General features: G+C 42.8%; 1 protein-coding gene across 1 annotated transcript in view; it reads right to left on the bottom strand.

Annotated features, from left to right (window-relative positions):
- Nucleotides 1-2,816: 2,816 nt before the first annotated feature.
- Nucleotides 2,817-17,510, bottom strand: part of LOC133498627 (very-long-chain (3R)-3-hydroxyacyl-CoA dehydratase-like) — a 43,367-nt gene continuing 28,673 nt past the window's right edge. Inside the window, exons 7-11 of the mRNA XM_061815723.1 lie at nt 13,009-13,136; nt 12,783-12,895; nt 12,605-12,711; nt 12,398-12,529; nt 2,817-5,408 (exon numbers count right to left, since the gene is read on the bottom strand). Of these exons, the coding sequence (XP_061671707.1) occupies nt 5,332-5,408; nt 12,398-12,529; nt 12,605-12,711; nt 12,783-12,895; nt 13,009-13,136 (557 nt within the window). The 3' untranslated portion in view covers nt 2,817-5,331. The remainder of the gene's footprint in view (nt 5,409-12,397; nt 12,530-12,604; nt 12,712-12,782; nt 12,896-13,008; nt 13,137-17,510) is intronic.

Below are 17,510 nucleotides of genomic sequence, written 5' to 3'. Positions count from 1 at the left end.
AGGCAATGTTCAGAACTGTAGAAACTATCGAGGAATAAAGATGATGAGCCACACAGTGAAGTTATGGGAAAGAGTAGTGGAAGCTAGACTCAGGACAGAAGTAAATATCTGCGAGCAACAGTATGGTTTCATGTCTAGAAAGAGTACCACAGATGCATTATTTGCCTTGAGGATGCTAGTGGAAAAGTACAGAGAAGGTCAGAAGGAGCTACATTGTGTCTTTGTGGATCTAGAGAAAGCCCATGACTCTGACTCTGGTATTGCATGCGTAAGTCTGGTGTGTCAGAGAAATATGTTACAATGGTACAGGAAATGTACAAGGGCAAAAGAACAGTGGTGAGGCGTGACAGAAGAATTTAAGGTTGAGGTGGGACTGCATCAGGGATCAGCTCTGAGCCCCTTCCTGTTTGCGGTAGTAATTGACAGGCTGACAGATGAGGTTAGACAGGATTCCCCTTGGACCATGATGTTCGCAGATGATATTTTGATCTGCACTGAAAGCTGGGAACAGGTTGAGGAACAGTTAGAAAGGTGGAGGTACTCACTGGAAAGGAGAGGAATGAAGATTAGCCGAAGTAAAACAGAATATATGTGCATGAATGAGAGGGGCGGAGGAGGAAGACTGAAGCTCCAGGGAGAAGAGATAGCGAAGGTGGATGACTTCAAATACTTGGGGTCAACAATACAGAGCAATGGAGAGTGTGGTCAGGAAGTGAAGAAACGGGTGGAACAGTTGGTGGAAGGTGTCTGGTGTTCTATGTGACAGAGGAGTATCCGCCAGGATGAAGGGCAAAGGGCAAAATTTTTAAAACAGTGGTGAGGCCAGCCATGATGTACGGATTACGGTGGCACTGAAGAAACAACAGGAAGCAGAACAGGAGGTAGCAGAAATGAAGATGTTGAGGTTCTCGCTCGGAGTGAGCAGGTTGGATAGGATTAGAAATGAGCGCATTAGAGGGACAGCCAAAGTTGGAAGTTTTGGAGACAAGATTTGAGAGAACAGACTTCGATGGTTTGGACATGTTCAGAGGTGAGAGAGTGAGTATGTTGGTGGAAGGGTGGTGAGGTTGGACCTGTCAGGCAAAAGAGTGAGAGGAAGACCAAAGAAAAGGTTGATGGTTGTGAGGGAGGACATGAGGACAGCGGGTGTTAGAAGAAGAGGATGCACGAGATAGGCTTAGATGGAAAAAGATGACACGCTGTGGCGACCCCTAACGGGAGCACCTGAAGGAAGACATCAGCAGATGTCACGCTGGGACATTCGCCATTGAAAACACTTAGTGGCACCTGCTATGGGAGAGGAACAACGGAGCTTTTCGGATTTTTCTGACGCCCCTTCTGACATGGAAGCTCTTTTCGAAGAAGAAAACATCTCACAATCAAGTGACGTTACCGGAGCAATATCACCCTATCGTTTCTAGCCTTATTTAGATGATATGCAGATAACTTTAAATTAACAACAGACTCCCCGACATAATGACATTGGGTAGCGTACTCAGCTCTGAGCCACCACAACGCCACAGCCCGGCTGTGACGAGACGAACACTGCTTCGGCCGGAGTGGCTCATCGCAGCGCCGAGCCAGGCCGCATTCCGGCGTTGTTGTCGCTTGCGGCTGAGTGCGCCATCGTCACCGCCATTGTTCATAGGTCAACGTTGTTCATCGCCAACGGCAGCGGCCTTGGCTGTGGTGAACAACGCCATCGCCGATGAACAATGCCGTGGACGGCAGCGGTGCACTCAGTGGCAAGTGACAACAACACCGCAAAGGAGCCCGGCTCGGCGCCACAATGAGTCACCCCGGCCGAAGCCATGATCGGCGGATGTGCTGCTGAAGCCGTGTCTGGTGGATGCGGCACCGACTCTCACATTTAGCACCCCTGACTTACGTACGAAGATTTTTGTTACGCTCTGAGAGGCTTACGTCTGCCCCCCCCCAACTATTTTTTTCTTTTTTTAGTAGCTCTATACACAACTACCTGTCATTTGGAAACCACGAAGCTCACGTCCTGTGCACTTGTGCAATCCATTTTTCACGACGAACCGGGTCTCTTGGAAACATATGAAGAGTAAATCCATCCTCCCGAGTGTTCGACCAATATCCAGCAATACATACTAGCATTTTGGCTAACAGGAAGGAACAAAGACCAACCTTCGAGCAGGTAAAACTAGTACAAACATACAAGCCCGGCTGAGTGCGCTCCTGCTGTTAATGTCACTTCCTGCTTCTTTTCAAAAACAAGTCCATCGAGAGGATTTTCATAGCGGGAGTTACAAAAAGCCGTCAAACTCATGGTTTGTGGTGAAAAAAATGGATGGGTCAATTCTGGCTTTTTTTTTTTTTAAATTAAAAACATACCAAAAATCATCCCTTTCATGTCAGTTGGGCTTAAGGTTTAATATTACATATTTGGAGAGAAAAAATGCACACTCAGTCAATTTTCAATAAATAGAGTTTGGTCCATGACTTAAGACCAAATTTTTTTACATACAGTGAATTTGAATTTAACACCCCTGCAACAAGCCATTAGGTGGAAACTCTTGACATAAAATCAGTCTATTTGTCCATTTCTTAATGAAAAATGCCTAGTCTCACAAGACTTGCAGTTCAACTGGAGCTGACTTTGGGCATGAGGTGAAGGACACTCAGAACTGAGTGTCAGCCACTCATCAAATACAAACTACTAATTTATGCCAGTGATGGAGGGTTCAATCTGATAGTCTGATTTTACAAGATGACAGAAGTATAGCTCGTCTCACCGACCGAAGAGCCATAAAATGTTCATGCATGGCATATAGGAAAAATTACTTTATTTATTACATAAACACAATTCAGTTTGTTGGCCGTACTGATTTGAATTTTTTTTTTTTTTACTCCTGCAAAACAAAAACAAAAATTTCTGGTAATTGTGTTTACAAAAAAAAAAAAAAAAGTTTGTGGAGCATATGTGAGATTCCCATTCCAGGTCTAGGTGCAAACAAAAGCGTAATTTTCTTTCCCCAAACATCATACTGCAGAGACTTCAACAATGCATTTTTATAGTAATAGTGATATTTAGAAACTGTATAGGTTGGGCTTTGAGGATAAGTGAGGACTGGTTTCAAGGAGAATGGCAACCCCACAAGATCCCATTCACCGCCACCAATTATTTTTGGGACACTAAACTGTTATAATGGTGGGTCAGCAGTTCACGTGACCCATCATTGCTTCTTGGGAGAACTTATTTCAGTCTGCACCTGGAGATTACCTCTGTTTTCCGTATTCCTTTGACTTTTGTGACTGACGAGAGCACTTGTTTAAACATGTTATGTCAGCTAGTGCTAGGAAGTTATTTAGGCTACTATGCTGCTAATAGATTATAGAGATCATGCGCCTACGTCATAAAATCACGTGATTTTTTATTTACCCCGCCATGTTGCCCGTCAAACAAAGCATTGTGTAAAGTTAATTCCGTTGAGATGAAATGAAAATATGTCTGATAGCATGACACCCATGTGCAGAAAAACAATCCCAAAGCATGATGCTACCACCCCATGTGTCATAATAGGGATGGTGTTCTTGGGAAAGAACTCATAATTCGTCTTCCTCCAAACACGGTTAGTGGAATTATGACGAAAAAGGTCCATTTTGGTCTCATCTGACCACAAAACTTTCTCCCATGACTCTTCTTTATCATCAAAATGGTCATTGGCAAATTTAAGACGGGCGTTGACATGTGCTGGTTTACGTAGGGGAAACTTCCGTGCCTTGCATGATTTCAAACCATGACGTTTTAGTGTATTACCAACAATCACCTGGAAACAGTGGTCCCAGCTCTTTTCAGGTCATTGACGAAGTCCTGTCGTGAAGTCCTGGGCTGATTCCTCACCTTTCTAAGGATCCTTGAGACCCCACGAGGTGATATCTTGCATGGGGCTCCACTCTGATTGAGACAGACCGTTATATTTAGCTTCTTCCATTTTCTTATGATTGCTCCAACACTGGACCTTTTTTCACCAAGCTGCTTGCTAATTTCTCCATAGCCCTTTCCAGCCGTGTTACAAGTGTGAGTCTTACTGATTGTATGGGGTGGACAGGTGTCTTTATGCAGCTAACGACCTCACACAGGTGCAACTGATTAAGGATAATACATGGAGTGGAGGTGGACTTTCAAAGGCGGACTAACGGGTCTTTGAGGGTCAGAATTGTAGCTGATAGACAGGTGTTCAAATGCTCATTTGCAGCTGTATCACACAAATAAATCGTTAAAAAAAAATCATACATTGTGATTTCTGGATTTTTCTTTTCAGATAATCTCTCTCACATTGGACATGCACCTACGATAAAAGTTTCAGACCCTTCCATGATTTCTATGTGGAAGAACTTGCAATATAGCAAGGTGTTCAAATACTTATCTTCACTGTAAATAAATGAAAATAATGGATACTTTGTGGAATGTAAATAATAGTGTCATAAAGGTGCACAGGTGTGTATGCACATTGAAAATATTAAAAGCGGACCAGATCTAAGTGTATAAGCGTACCAAGAAGGTGACATGTTGTTTAGTGGCGGTGGGGCAGGGGCTCCAGTACTCCAAACCACTTGTTCAAAAGATTAAATCTTTTGAGTAAACGTGCTGATTGGAATAACTTCACGAACAGATTTGTTCCTTTCTCAGTTCAGTTGGGCTCAGCTGTGTGAGCCACACAAGAAACTGTTGACGCAAATGGCACCACTTATGGGGTTTTGACGGTGGCTCATGACTGAGGAGGGACTACGATGACATCTTTCACGGAAACTGGTCGGTGGAGCATAAAATACTGGGGGCCCAAGAGAACTGAGCCAGATCAGTGATCGCACAGTCAGGTACTCTAATATAATAAAAAATAAATACAAATAGAATGTTATCCACCACAAGAAAATCACACATCTATCGCCATTCCTCTTTAAAAGACCTGTCATTATATTGGTCTCATGTAAACAAATTCAGCTTTTTAAATTTCACACATTCCTACTTTATGTTTATACAGTAATATTGGTTGGTAAGGAAAAACAATGCACCAATGATGATTGATATCTATTTGAGGAGATAAAAATTATGTCCATTCCTGGCTTTAATTACATTTACCTCTCTCAAAGAGAACAATCAACAAATTGTGTCAGTCAAACTATGACCAACAGAGTGAAAATCCTACTAGAGACATATAGGAAACAAAAAAATAAATAAAAATATGAAAAATAAATAAATAAAATAAAGCCTCCAGGCAATGGAGGAATAAGTAAAGCAGTATGTATTAATGACCCCAAAAAAATAAACATTGCAGTTCAGAGTATGAGTTACATCTTGCTCCATTAGTGAACTTTCCCTTTCCTAAATTGGTAATGTCTCCTCCTCTGCTTGTACAGGTATTGGAAATTGATGAAGAGACCTGAGGGGGAAAAGAATAATGGTCAATATTTATTCAATGGACACAAAGCTTACTTGCACAATAGCTACAGTAGTGTTCAAAATAATGGGAGTCCAATGTGACCAACCACATTAATCTAGGTTTTCAGTATATTTTTTATTGCAACATGTCAAACCAGACACCAGTAGATATAAAAGATTCTCAGAAAACCAAGCAAGACCCAGCATTCTTGATATACTGTACACACTCAAGGTGTGTATTTTTATTCTTTATTATCTTTATTTTCCTTTCATACTTTTAAGTTATTATGATGTGGGTCTTTGTGATGCTGTTTCCTTTCCTCCTTTTAATTTATTATGATTTGGTTCCTTTGTGATAATGCAGCTCTATGGGTCACAAACCAGTGCAATCTGTAGGCCGGTTCCAAGCCCGGACAAATGCAGAGGGTTCCGTCAGGAAGGGCATCCGGCGTAAAAACTCTGCCAAACAAATATGAGCGTTCGTCCAAAGAATCCCATACCGGATCGGTCGTGGCCCGGGTTAACAACGCCCGCCCCCGGCACTGCTAACCTGCAGGGCGTTGGTGGAAATTCAGCTCCTGTGGGTCGAAGACAAAGAAGAGGAGGAAACCGGATCCATCGTCGGAAGAAAAACAGGAATGCACAGAGCCTACAACTGACTGGAGGGACTTTGAATGTTGGGACTATGACAGGAAAAGCTCAGGAGTTGGTTGACATGATGATTAGGAGAAAGGTTGATATTCTGTGCATCCAAGAGAGCAGGTGGAAAGGTAGTAAGGCTAGAAGTTTAGGAGCAGGGTTTAAATTATTCTACCACGCAGTAGATGGGAAGAGAAATGGAGTCGGGGTTATTTTAAAGGAAGAGCAGGCTAAGAATGTCTTGGAGGTGAAAAGAGTATCAGATCGAGTGATGAGACTAAAATTTGAAATTGAGTGTGAATATATAATGTGGTTAGCAGCTATGCCCCACAGGTAGGATGTGACCTAGAGTTGAAAGAGAAAATCTGGAAGGAACTAGATGAAGTAATTCTGAGCATCCCAGACAGCGAGAGAGTTGTGATTGGTGCAGATTGTAATGGACATATTGGTAAAGGAAACAGGGACGATGAAGAAGTGATGGGTAAGTACGGCATCCAGGAAAGGAACTTTGAGGGACAGATGGTGGTGGACTTTGCAAAAAGGATGGAGATGGCTGTATTGAACACTTATTTCCAGAAGAGGGAGGAACATATAGTGACCTACAAGAGCGGAGGTAGAAGCACGCAGGTGGATTATATTTTGTGCAGACGATATAATCTGAAGGAGATTACTGATTTTAAAGTAGTGGTAGGGGAGAGTGTAGCTCAACAGCATAGGATGGTGGTGTGTAGATGACTCTGGTGGTGGGTGCGGCCTTTCGGAAAGAGGTGAGACAGGCTCTCGATGGACAGCAGAAGCTCCCGGAAGACTGGACTACGACAGCCAAGGTCATCAGAGAGACAGGCAGGAGAGTACTTGGTGTGTCTTCTAGTAAGAAAGGGGAGGAGACTTGATGGTGGAACCCTAAAAGGGAGTCATACAAGGAAAGAGATTCGCGAAGAAGAAGTGAGACACAGAGAGGACTGAGGAGAGATGAAAGGAGTACATCGAGATGTGATGTAGGACAAAGGTAGAGGTGGGGATGCTAGTGGAAAAGTACAGAGAAGGTCAGAAGGAGCTACATTGTGTCTTTGTGGATCTAGAGAAAGCCTATGACAGAGTACCAAGAGAGGAACTGTGGTACTGCATACGTAAGTCTGGCGTGGCAGAGAAGTACGTTAAAATAGCACAGGACATGTATGATGGCAGCAGAACAATGGTGAGGTGTACCTTAGGTGTGACAGAAGAATTTAAGGTGGAGGTGGGACTGCATCAGGGATCAGCTCTGAGCCCCTTCCTGTTTGCAGTGGTAATGGATAGGCTGACAGATGAGGTTAGACTGGAATCCCCTTGGACCATGATGTTTGCAGATAATTTTGTGATATGCAGCGAAACCAGGGAGCATGCAGAGGAACAATTAGAAAGATGGAGACATGCACTGGAAAGGGGAGGAATGAAGATTAGCCAACGTAAAACATAATATATGTGCGTGAATGAGAAAGGTGGAAGGGGGAAGTGTTAGACTACAGGGAGAAGAGATAGCGAGGGTGGAGGACTTCAAATATTTACGGTCAACAATCCTGAGCAATGGTGAGTGTGGTAAGGAAGTGAAGAAACGGGTCCAAGCAGGTTGGAACAGCTCGCAAAAGGTGTCTGGTGTGTTATGTGACAGAAGAGTCTCTGCTAGGATGAAGGGCAAAGTTTACAAAACAGTGGTGAGGGCGGCCATGATGTACGGATTACGGTGGCACTGAAGAAACAACAGGAAACAGAACAGGAGGTAGCAGAAATTAAGATGTTGAGGTTCTCGCTCGGAGTGAGCAGGTTGGATAGGATCAGAAATTAGCTCATTAGAGGGACAGCCAAAGTTGGAAGTTTTGGAGACAAGATCTGAGAGAACAGACTTCGATGGTTTGGACATGTTCAGAGGCGAGAGAGTGAGTATATTGGTGGAAGGGTGCTGAGGTTGGTGCTGTCAGGCAAAAGAGCGAGAGGAAGACCAAAGAGAAGGTTTATGGATGTGGTGAGGGAAGACATGAGGGCAGTTAGGGTTGGAGAGGAAGATGCAGAAGATAGGCTAAGATGGAAAAAGATGACAAGCTGTGGCGAACACTAACGGGACAAGCCGAAAGGAAAAGAAGAAGAAGGATCCTTTGTGATACGGTTTCCTTTCATACCTTTAAGTTATTATGATGCAGATCTTTTCTAATGCGGAATTCTGGAATGTTCCGAGGAGGAGGAGCATGAGATACGACTATAACGACACTTATGGTGTCATGCTTTGCGGTACTCCCAGCATGCTTTGCAGCATGGAGGACGTCCTCAGTGCCCCAAAGAATGCAAGGAGGATGTAAATAGAGTTTAAAGTGCATGTCATTCTTGTTTTGCTATTTGCTAATTGAGCTGTTGTGTTTTCTGTGGTGTGGTAGTTTTAGTTTTGATGAGACACCGTGTATACAACATTGTCAGTAATGACCTGGCTACACAGGTAGCATGTGGGGCAATGTAAGTGTCTTCTGCTTACACATTTGAAATGCAATTGTTCCTTACTGCCTTGTGAGCACCATCATATGGTATCTTACATACACACCAAAACATAGCATACATGCTAACAGTGTAACCAGTGTGTTCAAGTGTACTTCATTGGAGAAGTTATACAACAATTGTGCACATACGGCATGCTGTCCATTTTAGAGAAAATATGATCATTTTAATTGCATCTTATGGTTGCAAAAATATGGTACATATCATACAAAGGTTTATTATTACTGTGTCTATTATTCACGGGTTTTCGTTATTTGCTGGGGTGTAAGGAACGTAATGTAACCCATATGGTATCTTACATACACGCTAAAACACGTGCTAGCATGCATGATAACATTGTTACCAGTGTGTTTAAGTGTACTTTGTTAGACAAATTTCCCACGTTTGCAAATGTTGAAACTCAGTGTGCACATAAAGTGCACCACGTTGTAAGGCGCCATGTCCAGGCATGTGATTTGACTGAATCAAAAAAGACTGAAAAATAGCCGGGCATCTGGGGGCTGCAAGGATGGTCACCAATTTTTACATGCAAGTTTTATCAATTGTATTATGAAGGAAATATATCTAGTATATCAATAAATAAATGCTATTCTGTTTTCAAAATGCACACCATTCAAATTTGACAAGCGCGACCGCGCCCGTCGCACTCGCAAATCTGCACAGTCGACCACGAAAAATCACGCGCGTAAAATTAGTTACGAGTCGAAACACATAGACATTCTCAGCGCACAGGAAAACCAATTCAGCGCAGTGAATCACAGCCTGACTTTTTTTTTTTTTAAAAAAACACGGAAGCACACTGCTGTTAATCTGATACCGCCCCCCTGCGGCTCTTAAAAGGGTACACTCATAATTACAAACATCGTCCACCCACAGAAGAAAAACTGGTGAAACTGGAAGAGATTTTCGCTTTCTTGAATAAAAAGGTCTGGTCTGAAGTTATAGTAGAAAGTACAGGATGAGATTGTGTCTAATGTTAAAATCCCACCTTGGTACAGCCTGATCGAGGATAAAAGCACAGACAATACAGTGCACAAAAAGCTAATTCTGTATTTTAACTATAGGAGGCAATATAACATTAACCTTAAAACTGTTTGGGAGAATTATTTAGCTTTCAACATGCATTGCTAAACATATTCTGCAAGCAATAATTCCATTTTACACCAAGAAAAACAGACAGATATCCGTCCCTTCGTGGGTTGAAAAAAAAAAAAATGAAACATGGGTCCAACCGACCTTTCAAATTCATAGTTCATAGTTGACCAGCTGGTGATATCTCTCTAGCCCTGACGTTGCCGTGGAGACGAAGACAGTAGATAAGGAGCGGAAAGTTACGATCCCGGCCCAGTACCAGACTTAGGGGGGAGCCACTTTTCCCATTGACCCATACATATAAAAACCTTGTGTTACTGGGCAGGTTTTGTCTTCTTCTTTGGCCATCCTGCCATCCGACACACGTCTCGTGTGCGGCAGATACCGAGATAAGACCCGGATGTCTGTACTGCACATTCCTTTGTAATAAATCCATATGCTATTAGCTTTTTCTAATCATTAGTCACATCTTCCTCGATTCTTGGACCTTAGACCTTTAGAAAGGTCAGTTCGCGGCCCACCTGCGAGCTCGCTCGTCAAGACTCCGCGTCATTCCCGTCCGAAGAACCATCCGGGGCTGCCAGCCCGGAGCTCCCGGATGCCTTTCTTTACGCACTTATGTCGCGCGTAGGCCTCCGAGTAGTCAGACTCCACGTCATTACGCCCGAAGAACCATCCGAATATTCAATATTAATTACAGCCACAGGTTCAAATCTGTTTGGAAGTATTCCTCTGTCTTTCCGATCAACCGATACTGCTATTTCTTCATCAGATGAGGATAAATCTGAAAAAAGCTCTGGGCATAATGGTGTCCCATGTAATCCAGTGTTTGGAACGGCACGGTACACGTCACATATGCCCACATAGATCATGTGTCTTGCGAAAATGGTAGCGCCCCTGAAAATTCATCATTGTTGATAAAAATCTTCTCAAAACACAATTAAATGACAGAGGATTTAACATCACATTGTCAAAATAGGGTACATGCTACATGACTTATTGATACACTGTTCATGCAGAGCACTGGATTTCCCCTTTAAAGGGTCAATAGAGATTCAATTTCAAAACGAAATATTCATATAATCAAATCATTTTATTTCATCATGATGTATTGTTATAATCTAGCATAATTTATGGCGGTATCTATTGTCAATCCATTGATGAAAGCTAGCAGTGGATCTATATCTTCCTAAAGCATGTGGAGGGGAAAAGTTTTCAACTACACGATAACGCAGTACCGTCGGGGAAAATGATGATTCTCATTTAGATATAGGGAAAAACTAGTCTAATGTTAGAACTTAGATCAAGTCAATCACAATCTCATACTTATTATAATTAGATACTGAAACATTAACTGTTTTTTTATATCCCAGAAATGTTTTCAGTGTAGCTGAATTTCCTTCGACATGGCTCATGATGTTGATGACTTTCGACGTAAATCGTAAGCGTCAGGAAGGGCATCTGGCGTAAAAATTGTGCCAAACAAATGTGGGCGTGCATCTGAAATAACACGCTGTGGTGACCTCTAACGGGACAAGCTGAAAGAAAGTTTTAAACATAAGCAGCATGTCTAACACTCTTTGTGCTACGTTGTCCAGACTGTGTTGCTAACTAAAGTATTGGTGGTGAAAGATATTTGTAATTATGAGTGTACCCTTTTAAGAGTGGGTGGTGTCAGGTAAACTAGGAAGTAAAAGTATGGAGAGCAGCAGATCGTGTGCTTCTATGTTAAAAAAAAAAGAAAAAAAAAAAAAAAGGCATCAGGCTGTAGTTCACTGTGCTGGATCGGTTTTCATGTGTGCTGAGAATGTACAACAAGTGTGCAATTGCATTGGTCAAGACTACACAAAATAAGCGATGTCTTTCAAGAACTATGAATTTCTACTCGTAGCAAATTTTGGGGGTGTGATTTTTCATGCTCAACTATGCAGATTTGCAAATGCGATGGGATGCGATCGCGCCCGTTAAATCACAATGACTGCAAATGGCCCCATAAACTGTCTCGTATACAAGAAGCGTTTTCATTCAACAGACGCATATCAAATTTTCCACCTCCCTTTGAAAAGTTGGATAAGAAAATGAACAAGTGTGGATTCTGGCATGTGTTACGGTCGGAATACTGCAGAATTCAAAAAGACGGAATTCCACCTTTAAATGGAAAAATCACGTCGGCATGTCGAATATGATGCCTCGTCTATTTAGAAGAGACTTTAAGACCTCTATGATCATGAAAATACAGAACATCTAAAAAAAATAAATGAAAATAAATACATAAACCTGCAAAAGCCACGAATTTGCAGGTGCTGTGAACAGTGAAACACAAATGGGGAAGGGCACACTGTATATCATGAATGCTGGGTCTTGTTAGTTTTCTGATCATCTATTGCACCTACCGGTAATTTTTTGACATAGCAACAAAAAATATACTGAACGTGGATTAATCTGGTTCATCACATTGGACTGCTATGATTTTGAGCACTACTGTACAAATAATCACAGAGAAGAAAGTATAAAGAAAACAATAAATATAATTTATTTATTTATACAGGAGATTCTAAAATGAAAAAAACAATCACTTTTATTATGAAAAAACTTCAGTGCTTTATACCATCATATCAGCGAGGTCTGTTTTTTGTCACCAATTGATGTATAGGAGAAAAGTCATTAATTCACTCACTCATTAAAACAGCAAAAACAACAATGGGAGAAGAAGCAAGTGTGAGGCTGTAGCCTTACCCAAGAACAGGAGAATTAGGTAGAGTTGCAGAGTATATGAGAAGCTTAAGTAGTGTCCCAGCAACGCGGGCAGGGGGAGGCTAAACAGCTGTGTCGCATCAAAGATGGAGAGGGACTGGATCACAGCAACTGCTACTCAAATCCATAGAAAGACAAGCTGTTACAAACAAATACCGTATTACCTTTACTCCTTACAGAGGCATTTACCTTCAGCAACAACCCCAAGCGGGTACAGCAGGATCCAAAGGCTGTATCTGAGCCATGTCAACAGCTTCCATTCCATGCCAATGCAGGCCAGCATGTAGAAAGGGTATCTTAACAATGAGAAGCAGAATCAACCAGGGAGCATGCATCGTCATCAGTGACATAATTCTTGATTGGTTACCTGAAGACTTCAATGGTGCTCCACAGGTAGAACACAAAGAAGACAACTGATTTTGTCTGCATCTCATCCAAGCAGCCAAAGACGACAAATAAAATGACGTTCCTCCCTGCTACCTGTGAGATGGTATTAGCATTAGTCTAAGACGACCGCAAGTGAACAAATGAAGAACATGCAATCATAAAGTGAGTAAAAATTATGAATGACTATAGGAACAATTTTCCTTTACCTGTATCATGGCAGGAAAAAAGCCAGTTTTGACCAAGCCTAACAAGGGGTTAATCACCTCGAGAACAGCCATCATCTGACAGAAGTACATCACATCAGCTGCGATGTGAAAGGTATCATAAAATGAATCTGTGAAGTAGTAAGAAGAAAGGAAAACAAAGAGGAACAAACTGCAAAAATGAAGCACGATATTGCATGAGGCATTAAGCATAATCATAATTAGTAAACATTGCTATTTTCAAGTACGGCAGAGTGAACAACTGGTTAGAGCGTCAGCCTCACAGTTCTGAGGACTGGGTTTCAAATCCCAGCCCTGCCTGTGTGGAGTTTCCATGTTCTCCCTGTGCCAGCATGGGTTTTCTCAGGGCACTCCGGTTTCCTCCCACATGCTAAAAATGTGCATTAGCTGGGGATTCTAAATTGCCTTTAGGTGTGATTATGAATGCGGATTGTTGTTTGTTTTTATGTGCTCTTCAATTGGCTGGCAACCAGTTCACCATGTACCCCACCACCCCGAAGATAGCTTGGATAGCAAAGCAAAGCAAATTTATTTGTATAGCGCATTTCATACACGTGGTAACTCAATGTGCTTTACATGATTAAAGGCATTTGATAGGCTCCAGCACTCCCACAACCCTGGTCTGGATAAGTGGTTCAGATAGATGGACAAGACAAATCCTTGACGTGTCCTTGTGTTAGAACACATGAAAGGAGAGCCCTTCTGTGTTTCCTCGACCTTTTTGATGTTTTCATGTAAACGATTACACACAATTCAATGATACTAATTATGTTCGCAGTTAAAATTCAGTCAAAATAGTGGTGCAGCATTCAATTAAGTTCAAAAGCCCATCATGAGAAAAAATGCATTAATACTGTTCTATTTAAGGCCCCCAAAATAGGATTCGACTTTAACATGTTTTGCAGTGTTACAGAATTAAGTCTGAACCCTTTTTTCCAGAAGAGGCAGGAACATAGAGTGACGTACAAGAGCGGTGGTAGAAGCACGCAGGTGGATTATATTTTGTGTAGACGGTGTAGTCTGAAAGACATGACTGACTGTAAGGTAATGGTAGGGAAGAGCGTAGCTCGACATCATAGGATGGTGGTGTGTAAGAAGATTAAGAAGACAAAGGTAGAGCAGAGAACCATGTGGTGGAAGCTGAGAAAGGAAGATTGTTGTGTGGCCTTTCGGAAAGAGGTGAGGCAGACTCTTGATGGACAGGAGGAGCTCCCAAAAGACTGGACGACAACCGCCAAGGTGATCAGAGAGACCGATAGGAGAGTACTTTGTGTGTTTTCTAGTAGGAAACGGGAGAAGGAGATTTGGTGGTGGAACCCCAAAATACAGGAAGTCATACACGGAAAGAGATTAGTGAAGAAGAAGAAGTGGGACACAGAGGACTTCGGACAGACGAAAGCAATACATTTGAGATGTGACATAGGGGAAAGGTAAAGGTGGCGAAGGCTAAACAAGAGGCATATGACGACATGTACATGAAAGAAGGAGAAAAGGATCTCTACAGGTTGGCCAGACACAGGGATACAGATGAGAAGGATGTGCAGCAGATAAGGGTGATTAAGGATAAACATGGAAATTTATTGACTGGTGCCAGTAGTGTGCTAAATCGATGGAAAGAATATTTTGAGAAGTTGATGAATGAAGAAAAAGAGATAAGGCAGAGTAGAAGAGGCAAGTGTGAAGAACCAGGAACCGGGAATGATCAGTAAGTGGGAAGTTAGAAAGGCACGAAAGAGAATGAAAAAGGGAAAGGCAGATGGTCCTGATGGCCTGTAGAGGTATGGAAGCAATTTGGAGAGGTGGCAGTGGAGTTTTTGGCCAACTTATTTATCAGAATACTCACGGGTGAGAAGATGCCTGAAGAATGGAGGAAAAGTATGCTAGTTCCCATTTTTAAGAACAAAGGCGATGTTCAGAGCTGTGGGAATTATATAGAGGAATAAAGTTGATGAGCCAGACAATGACGTTATGGGAAAGAGTAGTGGAGGCTAGACTCAGGACAGAAGTATCTGCGAGCAACAGTATGGTTTTATACCTAGAAACAGTACCACAGATGCATTATTTGCCTTGAGGATGCTAGTGGAAAGGTACAGAGAAGGTCAGAAGGAGATTCATTGTGTCTTTGTGGATCTAGAGCAGTGGTCCCCAACCTTAGTACCATAACTTTTGGCTTCTCTGATGGGGGGCTGGGGTCAGTTTATAACAGAGAGTGTGACTGCAGGAGTACCTGAATGTAAACATTTATTGTTTTCCAGAAACACACACAAAATCAAAAACTTTTCTGGATTCTTCACAAAACAAAAGTCTGGAAATAAATAACAACACTATTAATGAATTAAATAACTCTCCCTGGGTTGTTCACAGAAAAAAAAAAGGGAAATAAATTACACTTTGAAATAAATAATCAAATAACCCTCTGTTTTTTACAGAAAAAAGGAACAAACATTCTGTTGTGCCATGCACAATCCCAACAGGTTCAATTTTAGCTTATTTGTTCGAGCAGAATCTTTTATTCAAATGACTCATTTGAACAGTCTCTCTGTTACTATGATCTTTCCTCTTGTAGGTTCCAGTAGGCTTGCAGACATCGTTGTTTGCAGCTCTCTCTCATCAACTTCCCTGCAAAAACCACAAAGCAAGCAAGCTGAGAAACTGAACCCAGTGATACAGCACCTACACAGCACAACCAGTACCACTCACAGTATGGTTGTTGTGATGAATTTTTCGCCATGCCCAGGTGTCATACTGTGCGGTTGGTGTGGGCCCAGTCAACCACTTGACGCTGTAGCGGAGGAATGACACACAGCTTGCATTTTGGGGCATCCCAGGCTGCAAGAGTTCCATTTCCCAGGTAAAATATGATACAAAACATGCTTCAGGGAGGATGGGCACCGGTTCAGATTTAGTTTTCTCACTATTGTGAACTCACAACAGCGCATCGGGTTTGCCATTCTTACATCACAGATGATAGGACACCACGAAGCGAAACCGCGTAAAGAAAAGGGCCCACCCAGCTTGCCTGGCATTAAGTCGTTTGGTGGATTTAAGCTATTTGAGATTTTTATGATCAGTAAATACCACGAATGGAACTTGAGCCCCCTCCAACCAGTGTCTCCATTCTTTTAGGACCGTTTTGACTGCTAAATGTCACGTCGTAATTTCATTCCACAGCGGTCAATTTTTTAGACAGAACGGCGTAAGGGTCTAACCTCTTGTCTTTGGGACTCCTCTGTGAAAGGACCGCCCCGATACTTGAATCGGACGCATCAACTTCCACAACGAATTGCCGGTTGGATGAGGATAGGGGGAGAGGCAAAGCTGGCCTTGAGTTTGCGGAAGGCCGCCTGGCAGCCTGGGTTACACTCGAAGGAACTGTGAACTGTGAAGTGAGTGCATGTAATGGGGCCACGACGGCACTAAAGTTCCAAGTGAATATTTGGTAAAAGTTTGCGAACCCAATAAATCTCTGCACCTCCTTGCGAGACGTGGGTGTGGGCCAATGGAAAACGGCCACATGTGTCCATGTGGACCTCGCCCTCTGCCAAGCTGAACCCCAAAAATGAAACAGAAGGTTGGTGGAACGCACATTTCTCCGCTTTGACATATAGATTGTGATGCAGCAACTGCTGTAGAAATGCTCGAACGTGCCCGACATGGGTTTTTCGTATGGAGAGATCAGGATGTCATACAGACATAAAAATACACAGACCCTCCTGTTGAGCATTTCACTTAACACGTTGTTCACAAAGTTTTGAAAATCCGCTGCCGCTTTAGTGAGTCCAAAAGGCATCACTAAATATTCGTCATGCCCAGTGGGCGTGTTGAATGCGGTCTTCCACTTGTCTCCTTCTCTTATTCGCCCAAGGTGGTAAGCACATCTCAAGTCCAACTTGGTGAGGACTTTGCCCCCCTTCACGAGCTCAAAGACTGTGGCAATGAGAGGGAGAGGATACCTGTTCTTAACAGTAATGCTGTTTAGAAGAAGCCTGCCCCGGCCGGGGACGACAGGTCTGATCAGCCCAGCCACCAGCGACTCCTACACATACTCTCTCATGCCTTGGTGTTCCGTAACTGAAAGAGAGCAGAGTCTCCCACAAGGTGGTGAGGCGCCAGGCCGCAATCATACGGCCTCAGTTGAGGAAGTGACTTGGCCTTAATTTTGGAAAACACTTTCTTAAGGTAAAAGGGTGGACTAGGGACAGGTCAACCTCTTCCTGCAAGGTCCGCGGATTGCCCGAAGCAGCATCCGTACCCTCCCCCCTCTGGGATGAGAGGCATGTGAAGGTGCGCTTCATCCCCCCCAAAAATAATTGTCCAGTGGGACCAGTCCAGTCGATATGGGGGTTATGCAGCCTCAGCCATGGATCCCCCAAGAAAATGTTGCTGTTCTGAGCATCAAAAACATGAAAGCTTATTAGTTCTGAATGCGAAATGTCAGGGTAGCGTTTTGAGTTGGGTGGGTTATTCTGGAGTGGAATTTGCCA

The sequence above is a fragment of the Syngnathoides biaculeatus genome, chromosome 3, assembly GCF_019802595.1.
Source record: "Syngnathoides biaculeatus isolate LvHL_M chromosome 3, ASM1980259v1, whole genome shotgun sequence".
NCBI lineage: Eukaryota > Metazoa > Chordata > Actinopteri > Syngnathiformes > Syngnathidae > Syngnathoides > Syngnathoides biaculeatus.
Note: the sequence above shows the minus strand (reverse complement) of the source record. Positions and strands in the feature narration are given on the sequence as shown.